The 16,200-nt window shown below is 49.5% G+C and overlaps 6 protein-coding genes across 6 annotated transcripts; 3 read left to right on the top strand and 3 right to left on the bottom strand.

The window, feature by feature from the left end:
- Positions 1 to 325: 325 nt before the first annotated feature.
- On the bottom strand, positions 326 to 4,001 carry N7537_001816 (GTPase BMS1; the record flags this gene model as incomplete). The annotated part of the gene is made up of 3 exons (XM_056892874.1): positions 3,929 to 4,001; positions 3,789 to 3,859; positions 326 to 3,733 (listed from the first exon to the last, which is right to left on the bottom strand). Exons 1-3 carry the CDS (start codon positions 3,984 to 3,986, stop codon positions 326 to 328), a joined length of 3,537 nt encoding a protein of 1,178 aa, XP_056757869.1. The 5' UTR covers positions 3,987 to 4,001.
- A 538-nt stretch (positions 4,002 to 4,539) lies between these two features.
- On the top strand, positions 4,540 to 5,531 carry N7537_001817 (urea carboxylase-associated family protein; the record flags this gene model as incomplete). Its single annotated transcript, XM_056892875.1, has 2 exons — positions 4,540 to 5,275; positions 5,335 to 5,531. 2 exons carry the CDS (start codon positions 4,540 to 4,542, stop codon positions 5,529 to 5,531), a joined length of 933 nt encoding a protein of 310 aa, XP_056757870.1.
- Positions 5,532 to 6,080: 549 nt separating this feature from the next.
- N7537_001818 (uncharacterized protein) lies at positions 6,081 to 6,456 on the top strand (the record flags this gene model as incomplete). Its single annotated transcript, XM_056892876.1, has 4 exons — positions 6,081 to 6,095; positions 6,144 to 6,184; positions 6,238 to 6,306; positions 6,369 to 6,456. 4 exons carry the CDS (start codon positions 6,081 to 6,083, stop codon positions 6,454 to 6,456), a joined length of 213 nt encoding a protein of 70 aa, XP_056757871.1.
- Positions 6,457 to 6,959: 503 nt separating this feature from the next.
- N7537_001819 (alpha-ketoacid dehydrogenase kinase family protein) lies at positions 6,960 to 8,406 on the top strand (the record flags this gene model as incomplete). Its single annotated transcript, XM_056892877.1, has 2 exons — positions 6,960 to 7,156; positions 7,233 to 8,406. The coding sequence occupies 2 exons, from the start codon at positions 6,960 to 6,962 to the stop codon at positions 8,404 to 8,406; spliced, it is 1,371 nt and encodes a 456-aa protein (XP_056757872.1).
- A 119-nt stretch (positions 8,407 to 8,525) lies between these two features.
- On the bottom strand, positions 8,526 to 9,942 carry N7537_001820 (putative 2-methylcitrate dehydratase (PrpD); the record flags this gene model as incomplete). The annotated part of the gene is made up of 2 exons (XM_056892878.1): positions 8,526 to 9,664; positions 9,729 to 9,942. 2 exons carry the CDS (start codon positions 9,940 to 9,942, stop codon positions 8,526 to 8,528), a joined length of 1,353 nt encoding a protein of 450 aa, XP_056757873.1.
- Positions 9,943 to 13,204: 3,262 nt separating this feature from the next.
- N7537_001821 (T6SS phospholipase effector Tle1-like catalytic domain-containing protein) lies at positions 13,205 to 15,274 on the bottom strand (the record flags this gene model as incomplete). Its single annotated transcript, XM_056892879.1, has 2 exons — positions 13,205 to 14,445; positions 14,512 to 15,274. 2 exons carry the CDS (start codon positions 15,272 to 15,274, stop codon positions 13,205 to 13,207), a joined length of 2,004 nt encoding a protein of 667 aa, XP_056757874.1.
- Between the last annotated feature and the right edge of the window lie 926 nt (positions 15,275 to 16,200).

Below are 16,200 nucleotides of genomic sequence, written 5' to 3' on the forward strand. Positions count from 1 at the left end.
ATATGAACAGTCAAATCCTAGGTTCGTTTAGAACTTTCCTGCTTTAGAAACTAGCAGGTGCCTTTTGAGGTGCTCCATTCTACTTCTGGCATCGGAGACCAACCGACGGCGAAAAACAGCCTCGTCATTGGTATAGGAAGAAAGTACAGTAGAGACGGCATGGGGGAGGCAACGAGAAGAAAGCATAGGCAAACAGTAGTGCATTCATGAAATAGTTTTGATATAAATAAACATCCAACACAATGTAGGTACAAGTTTTGGGTCCAAACGCCATCTATGCAAAAGACCCAAGTAGATTAAGACATGTCCAAGAACAAAGAATAGATCACTTGCGCTTCTTGCCGCGCCCACGGCCACCAGAGTCTTCATCTGGGTTCTTACGCTTCTTGCCCTCCTTGCGCCAGTAATCATTGCGCTCCCTCTTCTCGCGCTCGGCCTTCTTCTCCAGACCATCAGCCACCTTAGCGCGGTAGACCTTGCGGCGCTCCTCCTGCTTGACGGATCGCTTGGCTTGCTTCTCGTTGCGCATGGTAGTGAGCTTCTGCATGAGATCACGGGCCTTCTTTTCCTCGCCTCCGAGGACAACGGCACGCTTCTGCATGTAGGTCTGATCCTTGTGGCCCCTCATCTTGGTGATCTGCGACTTGAAGGGGAGCTCGGCGGCCAGCTGTCTTGGCACACGGAGCGGATTGAAGTGGCGGGCTTGTCTTTCGATGGGCTTGTAAGCCGAGTCTTTGTTTTGGGGAGTGGCGATACCCTGAGCATGACGGACCTCACCGGTCAAGCGCATGCCTTGCCATCCGTGATCACCCGTTTCGCCATCGACCTGGTCCAACAGGTTGGTCACAGGGTTGTAGTAGCGGTGGGGCTTGATGGGGTACCAAGCACGCAGGAAGGCAATATCACTCATCAAGATCTTGTCCTCGAATGTAGCACGGAAACAGCCATCGGGCTTGGATAGCGCACGCTTGATCTGACCGCGAATACCAGAGACAGTCTTGATGGATGCACCTTCGAACTTGGCAATTTCCAGCGCAGAGGTGAACATGTCCTTGATGAAGGCGGTGTTCTTGAAGATCTTGTAAGGGTGACCAGTGAGCTTGAGCTTCTTGACAATTTCCGTGTGTTCATCCACGCTCTGAACAACACCAGTGGCCGCAATGCGGAAACCGGGGTTCTTGTTCGAGAACGAGTTCACACAGCAGAAACCGGTATTGGGTGCGACAAGAGGTCCGTAGAAGGTAGCGAAACAGTGCATATGCTCAGGTGTGTACTTAAGCATGCGGTTTCGCGTCCGACTGTCGGAGGTACTGTAAATAGGCATGGTCTGGAAACGACGCCAACCAAGCGAGAAGATCAACGGATCATTACTCTTGAGAATCTTCTTGTGCCAGCGATGTCTCTTAATGCGGATCTGCACGTAGCCGAATCGGTCCTCAGTAGGCGAGAGACCACCAACGATGACAGGGAAGCGAGGGTTGAACTTGGAGACAAACTCGTAAGGTACGTTTTCGAGGACGATACGTGCATAGGTGCCGGCTTTGTAACCTTCGGCCCGGGCGCGCGAGGCAGGGTCGAGTGTCTCAAATTCGGCGCGGTTGATATCTGCCTGCTTTTGCAACTTGGCTTTCTGTAGATCATACCAATCGTCTTCGCCGAACTCGCCATCAATGCCATCATGCGTCCCGTCCTGAACCTTTCCAAAGCCTTCGCGGTCCTCTTCTTCGAATCGTAGCTTCAGTTCTTCCTTCTTTCTGGCATTTCGCTCACGCTCGGCTTCCAGGTCGGCAGCATTCTCGGGCTCATCTTCGCCTTCCTCATCCTCATCTTCATCACCATCATCCTTGATACCGTTGAAAACTTCGCCAGATTCCAAGTCTTCATAGTCACCGTCACCTTCATCTTCATCCTCGTCATCCTCATCACCATCCTCATCATCTGAGGCACCACCGGAAAGTTTGCCAGTGATGAAGCGGAGTTTGATTAATTCAAGCAACTCCTCGTCCCGCCACTTCCGCTCCAGCTCATCGTAGTCGTACTCTGGAACGGCGCGGAAATCGGCTTGGTCTTCTTTCTCGTTGTTTGTCTTCTTGAAGAAGTCCTCGCCTTCGTCGTCAGCGGTTCTATCTTCCTCGTCCTCCTCATCGTCGGAATCTTCACCGCGCCATGTCTTCACGACATCAAGTGGGGTGATCGACTCGTCGTACATCATTCTTGACAGGTCACTGACTCGGAAAGGAGGACGCTTTCCGTGAAGAGACTTGGCATTGGCGAGCATGTTCTCCTTCCATCGAACATTGCCCTCCTCATCTTCATCATCATCCTCATCCTCGTCTTCATCGCCGCTCTCGAGTTCCTGGTCTGAGACTGAAGAAATGGAGCCCAGGTCAGAGTCACTGTCAGCGAAAGCCATGTCTTCTTCCTCCCCACCAGTATTTCCGTTCTGTTTGGCCTTGAATCGGGCTTCAAAGTCTGCAGGTGCAGACATGTCGAGTTCGCCTTCATCATCTGTCACATCCTCCTCGTTCATATCCTCGTCGGCCTCCTCGTCGCTGTCGAATCCTTCGGGGATATCTATGTCGTCTTGTTCGGGTACGGCCATGCGGGCACGGCGTGGGGCTTTCCGGCCAGTCTCGTCATCATCCGCTTTATCGAGGGCCTCGCCGCCACGGAAGAGACGAACACCCTGATCAGCCTCACCTAGCATCTTACGCTCGCTTTGAAGGCCAACAACGAGGTGCTCACCAAGTCCTCGGCGTTCCTCGTCGTCTGAATCCTCATCCGAGTCCCGGTCAAAGGTATTGGTCTTGACATCGATGTAAACTGCATCCTTGTCGACCAGGACACCACCAACATCAGACATGGGGGCGAAAAGCAGCTTTTGGTGCTCGCCAAGCTTGCGCCTGTTCGACTTTCCTGTTGCCTTGGCGATCTGCTGGTCCATGTAGGGAGTTGGGCATGGATCGGGCAAGCCTTCAATATTGGCAACAGTCAGATCACCAACACCAGGAACATGAACTCGAGCTCCATGGGAGGGGAAGTTGGTGCCGCGCAGGTAGCCGTAGAGCGCGACTGTGCGATCACACTTCGAGTTTTCCTCGATCTGAGTAGGTGGTGTAATGTCCAAGAAGCGATCCGCAAGGGCGTAAGGGTGCGAGTTACGCCACACGAGCGGACGAGGGTTTTTCATAACGGACAGGAATCGTGAAAGGTTGTGCACTTCACGATCAGGGTAACGGCCGTTGATAACACCAGACAAGTAAAAGAGCTTTGCGCCCGCGTATAGCTCACTCCAGAAACGGTGCTTCAAGCGCTTCTTCGCATCCTTCAAGGTGCTGTGCTTCTTGAATTGATCAAGATGAGTAAGAATACCGAAGACGTTACTCGGCATACCGGCTGTCGATAAGGCGTTCAAAAACTCCATGGTCTCCATCTCGAATCCAAAGTTTCCGTCAATCATGAGAAGCACAATATCTGCGATCTTAGAAATATCAATCGCAGCTGCGAGAGAGTCGGACGGGCATTCGATGAAGGTGAGACGCTTGCGCTTGGTCGTAACAACGGTCAACGGGCCTTGCGGCGAGCTGAGGGTTTGCTTGGTGTAGCGGCGAATCAGAGATTTGAGCAGAGTTGTCTTTCCAACTCCCGGGGGTCCAACGATGGCGACAACGACTGGCGGGGCCTCCTCGGGCATCCGATCCACGAGGGGGACATGGAGTCTCTTTTCTCTGACCTAGATGAATCCGGGTCAGCACTGATCGACCAGCAGAAAAAATCCATATACATACATCGTGCGATCGCGCAGCCTGCTTATTGAGCTTTCCGGGTCTGGAAGTTACGAATGCTTTCGGATTAGCACCTGTAAAGAAAAAAATCATTATTAGCATGGGCTCGAATTTGCAGATTTATTGGAGCGGTCTCGCCGTACCTTCAAACTTCTTCTTTTCTTTGGCAGGGCGATGCGCCCTGTTGGCCTGTTGCTCCATGCTATCTGTAAAGAGGTATGATACCTCAACAGATCAACTCCTTTATTCAAAGATAAAGAAAGACAAGCGCAATCGAGGTAGAGGACTTTCCCCAACGACCAAAAAATTAGCAGCAATTATTTTTCTGCCAAAGCGGAGTAGATAAACCTTAGTCAGGGGATCAGAGCCGTTATGGCCTAAGGCATAAACTGTATTTCTACTATGGCCTGAGGCATCAATCCTTATCGTATACCGGCCCGGTAATTTCAATGTTGGCTCCACCCCGAGCTATGAGACAGACCCCCGCTGCCTCTTTCCTTCAGTCTACGGTACTAAGGTTCCGTACGCTGGCGCTATCTTACATCGCGCGAAACTTCTTTAGAAATCGGAGGATGTAATTTCCCCTCGTGTATCATGCGGGGCAGCGTTGATATCGGGAAGCCTCCGATTATCTATAGCTAACTATAAATATACTCTATACTCTCCCCCTCAAATCCTATGAATCCAGTTTCCTCCGTGTCTACTAGACCTCTGTGTGTAACATCTAGTCTTTATGCCCCGCAAACCGCATATAATGTCTACACGCCAGCCACCCCCAGCTTACACAGCACCGCCCGATTCGGGGGTTCATGCAACTTCGCAGTTGTACCGCTCAATCTCCGAAACCGCATCCAGCCCCTCTGCGCGAATCGCGAAGGAATCATTCACTATCAGACCATGCTCTGCCCAAGCCTGGGTTGTCCCTGCCGGCCACATCTGCCGCCTGACGACGCCCAAGGGACCACAGGTGGGTGACCTGAATATCTGGAACGCAAATAACCCCCGAGAACGTATGTGGGCTGCGCGTACCCGACAGATCCACGCCACCCACGTCTCAGTTGGTGATCGACTATGGTCGAATCTGCCGTACTTGCGGCCCCTCGTAACAATCACGGGTGACTCGTTGGGCGGCGGGCAGCTGCATGACGTGCTTGGACCGGATGGAAAGCGCAATCCGGAGGTTGTGTTTGGGCCTACGCAGTTTGGAGGGCGAGTGCATGACTTGATGGGCACTCGCTGCGATCCTTACGTGAACTTGCTCATGGGTGGGGAGACCTTTGACTTCCACTGTCATTCGAACCTGACTCGTTCTGTCGTCCCTCATGGACTGACGGAGCTAGATGTCCATGATGTCTTAAATGTGTTTCAGGTGACAGGATTGAATGAAGATGGAAAGTACTTCATGGAGACCTCCCCTGCAAAGGTGGGCGAGTACTTTGAGTTCTTTGCAGAAGTGGATGTTCTCTGCGCGCTATCTGCGTGCCCTGGAGGTATGGCACCACGCCACAGATGTCTAAAAAAAAAATTTTAATGCTAATGATGCTCTCAGGTGATTTATCCAATTGGGGTTGGGATGATAAGGAAGCTGATATGGGGGCCACTTGTCGTCCGTTGGGTGTGGAGGTATATCAACTGGCAGATGACAAGGTCCTGGAGAGGTGGGAGGCTCCAGAAAGCCCCAAGTACAAGGGAATGCACGGGATGAAGATGCCTCCCCGCGAAGAGGATGGTTATATTGGATTTTAGGATAAACACATCAAATAATTATAGACTTGTCTATTGACGCAAGCGTTTGATTTCCTGTCTCTATGCAAGACATATTGCCCCGCGTTTTCTTAAATATGATGTCATTGCCTTGGATCGTTACAACAGCGATTCCCCTCCTGTATAGCATACGTTATAGGCCGGATTGGAATTATACGAGAAATTATAGAGTGATTTAAGCAAGGGATGCAATGAAAATCCTGCTTTTGGGGAGTGAGGTTATTGTAGAAGCCAGTGCCAGACCCATGTCAGACAAGCATGTAAGACCACCTAATAGATCACGCCGAGTAGCACGGGAGGTACCCAAGTATTCAGGATAGTAAAGTGACAAAAGGCGAAGTGGGTGGAAGAGAAAGAGCGGATGATTGGAAGGTACCTGCTTCAAGGCACCTTCCAAAATAAAGTGTAGCCTTCCTCCCCCCCCCCCCCCCTTCAAACCCCTCTCTCTTTTTCCTGTAAATTCTTTCTTTCTTTCTCCTTACCCTTTTTCCCTTCACGTTTTGTACCCTCACACATACCTTGCTATTTGACATGCCTCTTTACAACGTGAGTTCAAGTCTATTTTCAGAAGTATCCGGACTAACATCTCCTTAGATCACTCTGAAGACCGACGCTCCCGTCGAGGAGCTGGAAAAGTATGTCGCATTAACATTATCTCGAATGTTTTGGTACTAACATATATTCTCAGGGCCAAGGCAACGGCTAGGGAGAAAGGCGGCGTTATCAGACATGAATACAGCATCATCAAAGGCTTCACGTAAGTGGTGCTGGTTTGATCTATGCCATCGAGACGGATGCTGATGTATGGATCAATACTAGTGTCGAATTCCCCGATGACAATGTCCAAACCTTCAAATCTACTAAACATGTCCACATTGAGCAGGATGGCGACGTATCTACAAAGTAGATGAACCTATTCATCATGACTAGGACTGAAGGCTGCAGTCGCTGTGCATGTTTTATGACCGGACCGAAACATCATATTCGGGGGTTCTTTTCTTTTCAATTTTTTTGTGAGTTTTGCTTCAGCGAGATGACGTGATACCAAATATGCGACCTGATTTCATCCGCGATGCCATGTACATCTTGTGAGTACCGACCTTTTCCACGAGAGGTACAGGCATTCATACAGAAATCCAACTATCAGGTTGAGTGATGCGCATAGTGTGTATGAATTTAAATCAATTTAAATCAATTTAAACTTGAGTGAGCCCCAACATCCAAAAGTAGAAATTCACGTAAACACACCTAGCTAGCACTGGTGGAATATGTAGCAACCTTGGAGGTATGATCCCTGTTGATCTACAACATTGGACCGATGATATCCGCACCGCCGATGCAGATCTTCCGCCCCGGGGTTTCACTGTGAACTTCCACTTATCTCTCTCTATCTCATGGGTACAATTCACAATGACAACCTCAATACCTAAAGCTATGCCTTTTCGGCCTGGCTGCCGAGGCCTTCCGATTGCACGACCTCGCATTTATCGCCAATCATCCACACAGAGTCAAAACTGGGCTGGTCGCCCATTTGATGTCGCCAAAGACAATGTTGCGCAGCTGGCTGCGAGTCCCCGTCGGCCACTGACACTTGCAGATCTACTAAAGTCAGTCTTATATATAAATATAATAACTTACACCAAAACGGAATCAAAATGTGCTAAATTTATGTCAATCCCTCAGACACGGCCGCCCACCATTGAACAAAGAGGCTCTTCTAGCCTCTGCCAACTTCACTCTATCCCTCCTCCCCGCCCGACTAGCTTCTCGGATCCAAGCATTACGAAACCTCCCATTCATTGTCGTCTCAAACCCCCATGTCTCTAAGATTTACCACAATTACCTCCATTCGCTATCGACCCTCATACCATATCAACAGCGCCGCATCACCACCCTCGAAGAAGAGAAACAATTCGGGGATGTACTGGCAGATCTCGTACACACCCATACAAATACAATCCCCGTCCTTGCACGCGGGTTTCTGGAGTGTAGGAAATACGTCAGCCCGGCCGACGTGACGAGCTTCTTAGACACACATCTACGGGCGCGTATCGGTACCCGCTTGATCGCGGAGCAGCATCTAGCTCTTCATTATGCCTCTCAGCCCATCAGCGATAACCCATCCGATGTCGCCGATGGGCCTGCGCCCAAGAGCTCGATTCCATCAAACTATATTGGCGTCATTGATACGTCTTTGCAGCCGGCACGCATCATCCGGCTATGCGAGGATTTCGTTGGAGAAATCTGTGAGCTCAAGTACGGAGTGCGACCGTGTTTGAAGATCGGAGGTGAGCCTGAGGCCACCTTTGCTCACGTCCCTGTACACGTAGAGTACATTATCACGGAGCTGTTGAAGAACGCGTTCCGGGCAACTATTGAAAATGGAAATGAGCGTGAGCCTATTGAGGTGACGATCGCTGCTGCTCCAGATGTGCCCGGAAATTCGCCGTCGGTTCCGGGCGATACTGATGCTGAATTTGAGTTTGATTCGGAGCTTGCCAGCGCCAATGAAACTGAACCCATTGGGTACTCGGCTCCGTCGTCTCAGAGTATCACGATCCGTATCCGTGACCGTGGTGGTGGTATTCCGCCCGAGGTTCTGCCCCATATTTGGTCTTATAGTTTTACGACTTTCTCCGATACAGACCCCCAGGGCTCGGAGAACGGTAACATGGATGCCTTGAATACCATCTCTGCTAGCGGTGGCCAGCTCAGCAGTATCGCAGGTCTTGGTTATGGGCTGCCTCTCGGCCGAGCCTACGCTGAGTACTTTGGTGGTAGCATTGCAGTACAAAGCCTGTGGGGATGGGGGACAGATGTTTATTTGACGCTGCAGGGAGTTGGGAAAATCGATTGAGAAAAACCAAACGAAACGACAGCACTAGATACCTAGATACCCAAACAAGATCTTTTTCTTTTTTTTTTTTTTTTTGGCTAGTACAACCAACTCATAGTACCCACAGATATATTTGCCTTCTACAACGCTGCCCTGGCCGATGACTGGATAAACAGATCTATGAAATCCGAGATTAAAGTATCTGGATTTTGAACAGCTCCCAATATCCGACCGATCTCTGTCGCAGAGAACATAAGCCCCATATTTTGGAAAAACTTCTCTTGTACCGCAGCTGGTGTTTTGGGATTCCGCGCATGTCCTACTGGATACTCGATCAGTATTTCAGGCAACGAGGACCCATCTGCGAGATTGACCGTCATCCCTGCGCCAATACTCTTTTTGTCCAGATCCAAGTAGTCCTCCGTGAGCGTAGGGTCGGACTGCACCACGATCCTTCCTCGCAGGGCTTCAAGGTCCTCGCTATTCGCCCATGGGCTTTTGTCTAAATAGTCCGCCGCCTCTGGCGGACTACCTTTCAAGAAAGCCAACGCAACCACATACTGAATGCAGTGGTCACGATCAGCAGCGTTATGCAGCGGCCCCTGTTTGTTGATGATCAAAAAGGCAGCAGCAGTCGTTCGCAGATCTATTCGCTGGATCTGTTTGAGAGGATCGGACAGCCCCCTCTGTCGAAATCGACGCGCTTGCAAAACAGCCGCCTCCACGGCTGAAATTGCATGCCCTTCCACAGGCATGCTTTTGAACAGTACATTCTGTACCGTCCACGACCCAAATGGTCGTGGAAGTACAAATCCCGCCTCGCCAAAAGTCCGCTCCCAAAACCCCCATGGCTTCGCGCTCAACGCCCCTGGCGAACCAGGCTGGCCATCTTGCACCAGTAGAGCCAACTGCACAGCTCTTCTCACCGCATCGCCTGCTGCCCACCCTTTCCTTGGGATAGTATTTGCACCGGATCGATACACCCTGTTCGGATGACCATCCATCCAAACATGAGAAATAGTCGCCACGGCTTGTAATTCTGTCATTCCAAGCAGCCAACAAACAACAGAAGCAGAAGCCAATTTTACCAGAACCACGTGGTCGATTCCATAGGCATTAAACGCATTCTGCATTTGATAACACCCTTGTATCTCATACGCTTTAACCAGTGCAATAAGCAGCGTCTGCATCGTCAACGGCGGACCAGCATGAACCCGTCGACCAGACAAACTTGCACGCGATAGCCAATCCATGATTGGGAGTATAGCGCCGAGATTATCTGCAATCCAATCCATATCTTAGTCTCACGGACACAATCCCTTTCCCAACCTCATGTCCCATACCTGAAGGATGTCCCCACTCCGCACCACCAAGCGCATCATTATGATCCAAGTACCGAATAAGAACACCTAGATCGAAAGCTCCCTTCACGGGATCGACCTGAAATCCCGTTCCCGGGACCCTGAATCCATCCGGCACGACTGTGCCCTCAATCACGGGACCGAGAAGCTTTCGGCATTCGGTGCTTGTCGCTGCTGTTTCGATGGCGCAGCCCATCGTGTCCAGCAGGGCTGTCCGCGCGCATTTCCAAATCGTTTCATCGTCTTGGTTGAGGGTGTGGTGGTAGACATAGTTTACTATGTCAGCTATTGGTTGGTCATATGGGCGAGACATTCATGTAGCAGTGGGTGTTTTTAGCGATATTGTAGTTACTCTGTGTCTGGTTTATTGTAAAATTGGGAAGACGATGGAACTTTCATAAATTTGGCGAGATCTTGTGCAGGGCACATATACATGTTGTAGAAGTCCTCGGTGGGTTTCCTGGAATCACCCGGTCGCACACGACGGCCTTTTGACTTGTTCAATGCTGATATCGAATTATTCGTCTTTGTTTGCACATCATGGTGGTCTGCTACTCCGAGACATGGATTCCAGCACCGTAGTCCGAAGTATTCGTAAGAGGCTATCTTCATAAATCATTCATTTTCACAAGAGATACCAGCCTGATTTCCCCAATCTCTCTATAACTAAATGTCCCGAGATAGAGACACCCAAGCACATATGCAAATGAGCTTCTAGAATCCACCAGCACCTCTCACTCGCTGTACGGCGCCAATGGCCCCCTTAGCCCAACTAAGCCAACCCCGTGCAGCCCCCATTGAACCCGCCGGAATCTCGCCAGTCTCGGGATCATGCCAGCAGCCATCCTTCGTACTTGCAGCGCCGTATTTGGCAGTATTCTGGTTGCGATTGATCAACTCCGTCCAAGCACGACAAACGAGCGCGGAATCAATAAGGACATTGATTTCCTGACTGTGGAAGAATGACTGCGTGTCCAGGTTTCCATTGCCTGTAAAGAATGTTAGATACTACTTCTTCTCTCGTGGCGTTTTTTTATTAGTGATTTACCTTGAATCCCAATCTGCTCATCAACAATCATCAACTTAATATGACAACTCCGCTTCTTGAAGCTATTATGAATCGGACGAGTCTGGTCCTTGCCGACATAATAGCATACCCGTAGACGGGATTTCTCTTCGTCGGTTTCGAGGGAGTTGTATAGCCTATTCGCGATCATTTCATTCGTCCCGTTTTGGAATGGGAGGAGCTCGCCTGCGTCGTTGTAGCCGAGACAGAGATAGCAGGATACCATGATGCCGCGGCGAACAGCATTGAGGAGGGGGTCCATTAGAGGCTCGGCGTTCATGTTTGGTGTCTGGATAAGGATTGAATGCTGGGCGTTGTTGATTGCAGATAGCCACGCCGCGTTTTGCGGGGTGTGGATGCTCCTGTGGTTTGGGGCTTGAAGAAAGTGAGGGTTAGAAGCATATTAGGTAGGAGCTTCTCTCCATGGTTTGGAACTTACATCCAAATGGTTCCCTGTTTACCAATGCCATTGCGAATGGCTCGTGCCGAGGTAGGATCATATAAGGGCTGAATGTATTATCCTGATCGCTGTCTGGTGCATCGCCTGTTGTGTCAGGCTGGATAGTTGTATCTATTTATTTATTAGGTATTGCCATAGATAGTGAAGGCATTTACATACTGAGATGGCGGCTGACAGCCTGTGTGCGTGTTTCATCACCTTGTGGATGAATACAATCGTTGACTCTCCGGGCCTCTTGTCTAAAGTCACTATCGTAATGTGGAGAGTCGGTAGTATGCTCAGGAACAGATTTATCTCCATTCTCTGTAGAAATACCATCATTGCTTTCTTCGTGGCACGGTATCGGAGCATCCCTCGCTAGAGAGCTCAGAAGTGGGAATGGGGGATCGAGAGCCTTTCCCCACGACAGCAAAGCAGCATCATAGAAAGAATCAACAATCGGGCCCTCGATATGAGACAGCATCTCAAGGTTGTCATTGTCTTGGATATTACTGCTCTGTATGAGCGTCATGCGCCGGTCAATAACAGTGAATTTTGCATGGAACGTCCCAAATACAGGTCGGTGGAAATTGATGACTTGGAGGTCGACATTTGGGATCTCGCTCGCTGCAGGTAGTTTCACTTTCCCGCCGACATATTGGTCCTCGCGAACACTCAATCTATGATCCCATGCCTAGCAGTTCATTAGAATCCGTCTGCAGATCGTATTCAATATACATCAATCAGAGTATTCACCTGGCGAGGATCTCCGCGATCATAGATCATTTTCATAACTATTTTCTGTCCCCTTTCTCCTGCTCGTTTGGAAAGTTCGCGGATGGCATTCGTCACTAATGTGGATGCGTCCGAGTGAATCCAGAAATTGGTACCCAAAAAGACTTCATGTTCGGCGCGCACAATGCAATTCGCTAAATGGTGACAGAGATCAGGTAATGGGGCGACAATTGTCAGTGGTAGAACTCCTGTGCTCCCCAACAGCTGGGGGGATACAACCCCTGACATTGGGTTCTTTTCTAAACAACATAACGCGTCATGATAAACCTGGTGGGCATGTATTAGACTTTGTTTCCTCCTCCAATGTCGACATGGAAAGTTAATTCACCTTCAGAAATAGATCACTCATTTCCACAGACCCAAAGTTCCCGCACGCGCGAGCTTTCTGCAGCTTGGTCAAGGATTCCCATTCCGGCGCTTCGTTGACATCTGATTCTTCGGGGCCATCGTATGTATGCGACGCATGGTGACTCTCAAACAACTTATGAAAGACTTTCTGTGGACACTGCGATGGGTCAAGGGCTAACTCCGAGGTAACTGTCTGCCCTTGACACATATTGTACACCTTGCGTGGTACCATCGTACAACGAACTCAATTGGGACTTGGGGGTTGTCGAATGGTCAAAATGATCCCAACAACGAAGAAGGAACAGGTGACAGCAAGTAACTCGACCAATGCAAAGCCGTTTCAATATTGTTATTGTTCCAGTCAAGTTCCACGATACCATGGGATGACGTAGGGCACTTGGCCCTGAGATTTCTGGAAGGCTTCTGCGAGGCTTCTGCGAGGCTTCTAGTTTTTTTCTTTTCAGAAACAAATGGGGTCCAAATGAAGAGGATTTGGATCCAAATGGAGTTAAACAATTGTGATGCCTAAAATATTTTGCTTTAAGCTACAAAGTACACGTCCACCTGGGGTCTTCCACTGGACTTGGAAGAGTAGTTCAGCCCTATGACGTCGGAATGCTCCATGTCCCCACAAGAATACATTGCTTGTTTCTTCTTTTCTTTTCTTTTCTTCTTTGTCTTGGGCCATTTGGGCATTTGTAATTATTATTAAAAAGAGATCAAATGAAGTATTGCACAAAAAAACCCACACATAAAGTCATGTCCGAACCAAACCCTGTTTCAATCCAGGGTTGAAAGCAAAAAAAGCAATCACGTCGAACTCACTGCCTCCCCGGCATATGAAACATCTGAGCTGTTCAATTGCATTTCCTTGGTTCCAAATCCTGTCGACTGGAGATTTCTCTGTTGAGACCTCTCCGATTTTAAATCCCCCGGTCGCAAGCCCCCAGCTTTGAGCACTTCAATTCCGAGGTCAACATCTTGAACTCCCCAAGCAGACCGACGGGGTGTTTTGATCCCAGTCTTCAAATATAGATCTAGTTCGTCGACATAGTCATATGCAGCCTTTCCAGTGATGGCGAGTCTCTCATAAGAGTCAAGTCCTCCTAGGCGCCACTCAGGCAAGGGCCTGCGCGAATCTCCAAGATCATAAACATAACCAGCACGGCCCTTCTCGTCAACCGCCTTCCGACGGGTAAATTTAACATCACGCCCAATCGGCGTGTAATCCTTGATCTGCTTCTCCCTAAATCCTACCACTGGATGGACAAATTCAAACGTCTCTCCCAGCAGATTTCCATCTTGGTCAAAAGGATCATAGCGTCCAGGTGTGCGCCTCTTTGACCCGTTGAGATAGTAAAATGGCGTGAAGCTGTCCTCCAGTGGGCCTATTCCCCAGCCATAGCTGCGTCGATTGTCCACAGACTTAATGGAAGACGTGGGGGAACGTTTGGGTTTGAAAGCTGAGGCTATTGCTGCGACCTTGCGTTGAGCCCAACTTAAGGACGTCTCATGGACTGTGTCTTCGACAAGCGTTGAAATATGGTATTCCATCTCTTCTCTTTCTTCAGAGATAGACTCCTCGTTGAGCGACAGGTAAGGTTTGATTTGGTCCAGCATCCAGGAGAACGTGATATTAGACATTTCTTCCATGTCGCCCTTATCTTTAAGGGTATCCCCCGAGCCTCCACCGATGTTAATGTGATAGCCGGGGAACCATACTTGTGTCAATGTGCGGGGGTTGTCCTGGTGTTTGTGGTCGTCTTCCAACTTTAGGAGCTTTCGGGTCTCCTGGTTTAAGGCTCTGGCAGTCTGGTTTAGCTTTCGAGCTGCATTGTTGACGTCTGCATCGCTAGCTTTGCCGCTACCCTTGAGGCGGATCGCCTCTTGCAAGAGATCATCCCATTTTTGAGCTTGCTGGTCGACCATCTTCCTCTGGGTTTGTATCTGCTCCGAAGTGACGTTTCCAAGTTTGTGGAGATACCATAGAGTAGGTGAGAATGCGTTGCGGCGTTCATCGAGGGCCAAAGCCTGGAATGCATGTTTGACATCTAGGGGACCGTTTGTCAGTATTCGGACTACCATAAAATCACAAAGAGGGGTGTTGGTATACTTACTAGGTGAAAGTCCAACATTTTCCCACCCACTCTTTTCCGACCACCACAAGAACCAAGATGGCAGCTTGATCCCCAGCACCTCCGGCATTCCGATGGCGCCGACTGTATCATAAACACCAACAACTTCCACATCCCTTGACCCCTCCTGAGCCCAGTCACCCTCAGGACGCTTTTCAAATACGAAAGTATCGCCCCGAGCGCCCTGATTCTCATCCGCCTTCCCATCCATCCACTCAAACCAGAGATCACTGCAATAGAACCGCTCGCCGGGCTTATTTTTCTTATAAACCTTCCAGAGATCGGGAAACTGATTCAAATCCTGTTTACTGCAAATACCAATATCCGAAATCAAACCTGCAATGGCCCGGGCTGTGAACGCACCCCTCGAGAACCCAAAACACATAATCTGGTCGCCGGGTCTGTAGTTCAGGACACAGAAATTATACGCTTCGATGACATTCCCTTCCAGGCCTAGGCCAATGGCGCCTTCAACCTTTTGGCCCAAAGGGCCTGAGGTCGTGCCAATTCCGGAATCATACCAGACTATTTGCTGCCATTGATTCCCGTGTTCGTCGGTTCCGACACTGTTCAGGGCGCGACAGAGACGCGTCACATTAGATGGGACGTTTTTCTTTCCTGACACTGCGGATTGCCATGTTCCGTCGCAGCAGATGATAATGCGCTTGCGGATGGGTTGCGACTTTGAGTCCCTTCTCTGTCGGACTCTGTGTTGTGGCTCATGAATCTCGGCGCATAGAGACATCTTGTATGTACAATGGAAGTTTGCTGTGCTGTTGGGGAGGATTTTAATCAAATACAGTAGGTGGATACGACTCCATCTAATATATTCTTTTCCATTTACACCCTTTTCTAGGTTTGTATTAGCGTTGTTGCACGAGTAAGGGTCCGTCTCGAGGTCGCTTTGGATCATACGTTTTGTTTACCTGCATGAGGCCACCCGCTAGTATACGAACCCCAACGCCACAATCGGCAGCCTAACCTTGTTTCGAGTGTCCCAGGCGTCCCATTGTTCGTGTTCTCTTCAGCTCCTGCAGGGATTTGAGACGCTGCATGAGATCAGCCTGCCATAGCCTCTCGCCAAGCCAATAGTCACCCGGGCGTACACATGGCCTCAGCTTCGTCGCCCCGCCCACATGGCCAGCCTTATGGTCAGCATGCAAAGATAGACGACAGGGTGGCTCGGCTGTAAGCATTCCCCGGGGTTACCGTATTACAGATAAAAATATATGTGCTGAACTTTTGGGGTCCATGCCGCTGTCAAAAGTCGGGATGACTATGTGGATTGGCCTGATCTGGCGGGAGGGAAAGGGGTGGAGCTGAACCCTAGAAGCCCTGGTGACAGGGCTATGGAGCATGTAAATGCGCTAAACCTCTTAAATTAACCAATCACCCTTTTTAGGGTCATGCATAAGAAACAAAATGTTTATTTCTTCCCCTCTGTCAATGTTTGTATGTTGTACAAAGGTTTTCTGTATCGTGACCTGACTTGGCGAGATTCTCGCAAGGGTTTAAGATTTCTTGATTTTGCGACCAACATACAAAGGAAATTATCATCAACCATAGAGTCCGAGAAGTAGAAATCAGCATATCACTGCCACACTTGTACTTTTTATATTTAGCAATGACTTCATCTCCGAAATGGCCAGTTGGCCAAAATATCACGTACAT

The sequence above is a fragment of the Penicillium hordei genome, assembly GCF_028827395.1.
Source record: "Penicillium hordei strain IBT 12815 chromosome Unknown utg000001l_segment0_segment0, whole genome shotgun sequence".
Classification (NCBI taxonomy): Eukaryota; Fungi; Ascomycota; class Eurotiomycetes; order Eurotiales; family Aspergillaceae; genus Penicillium; species Penicillium hordei.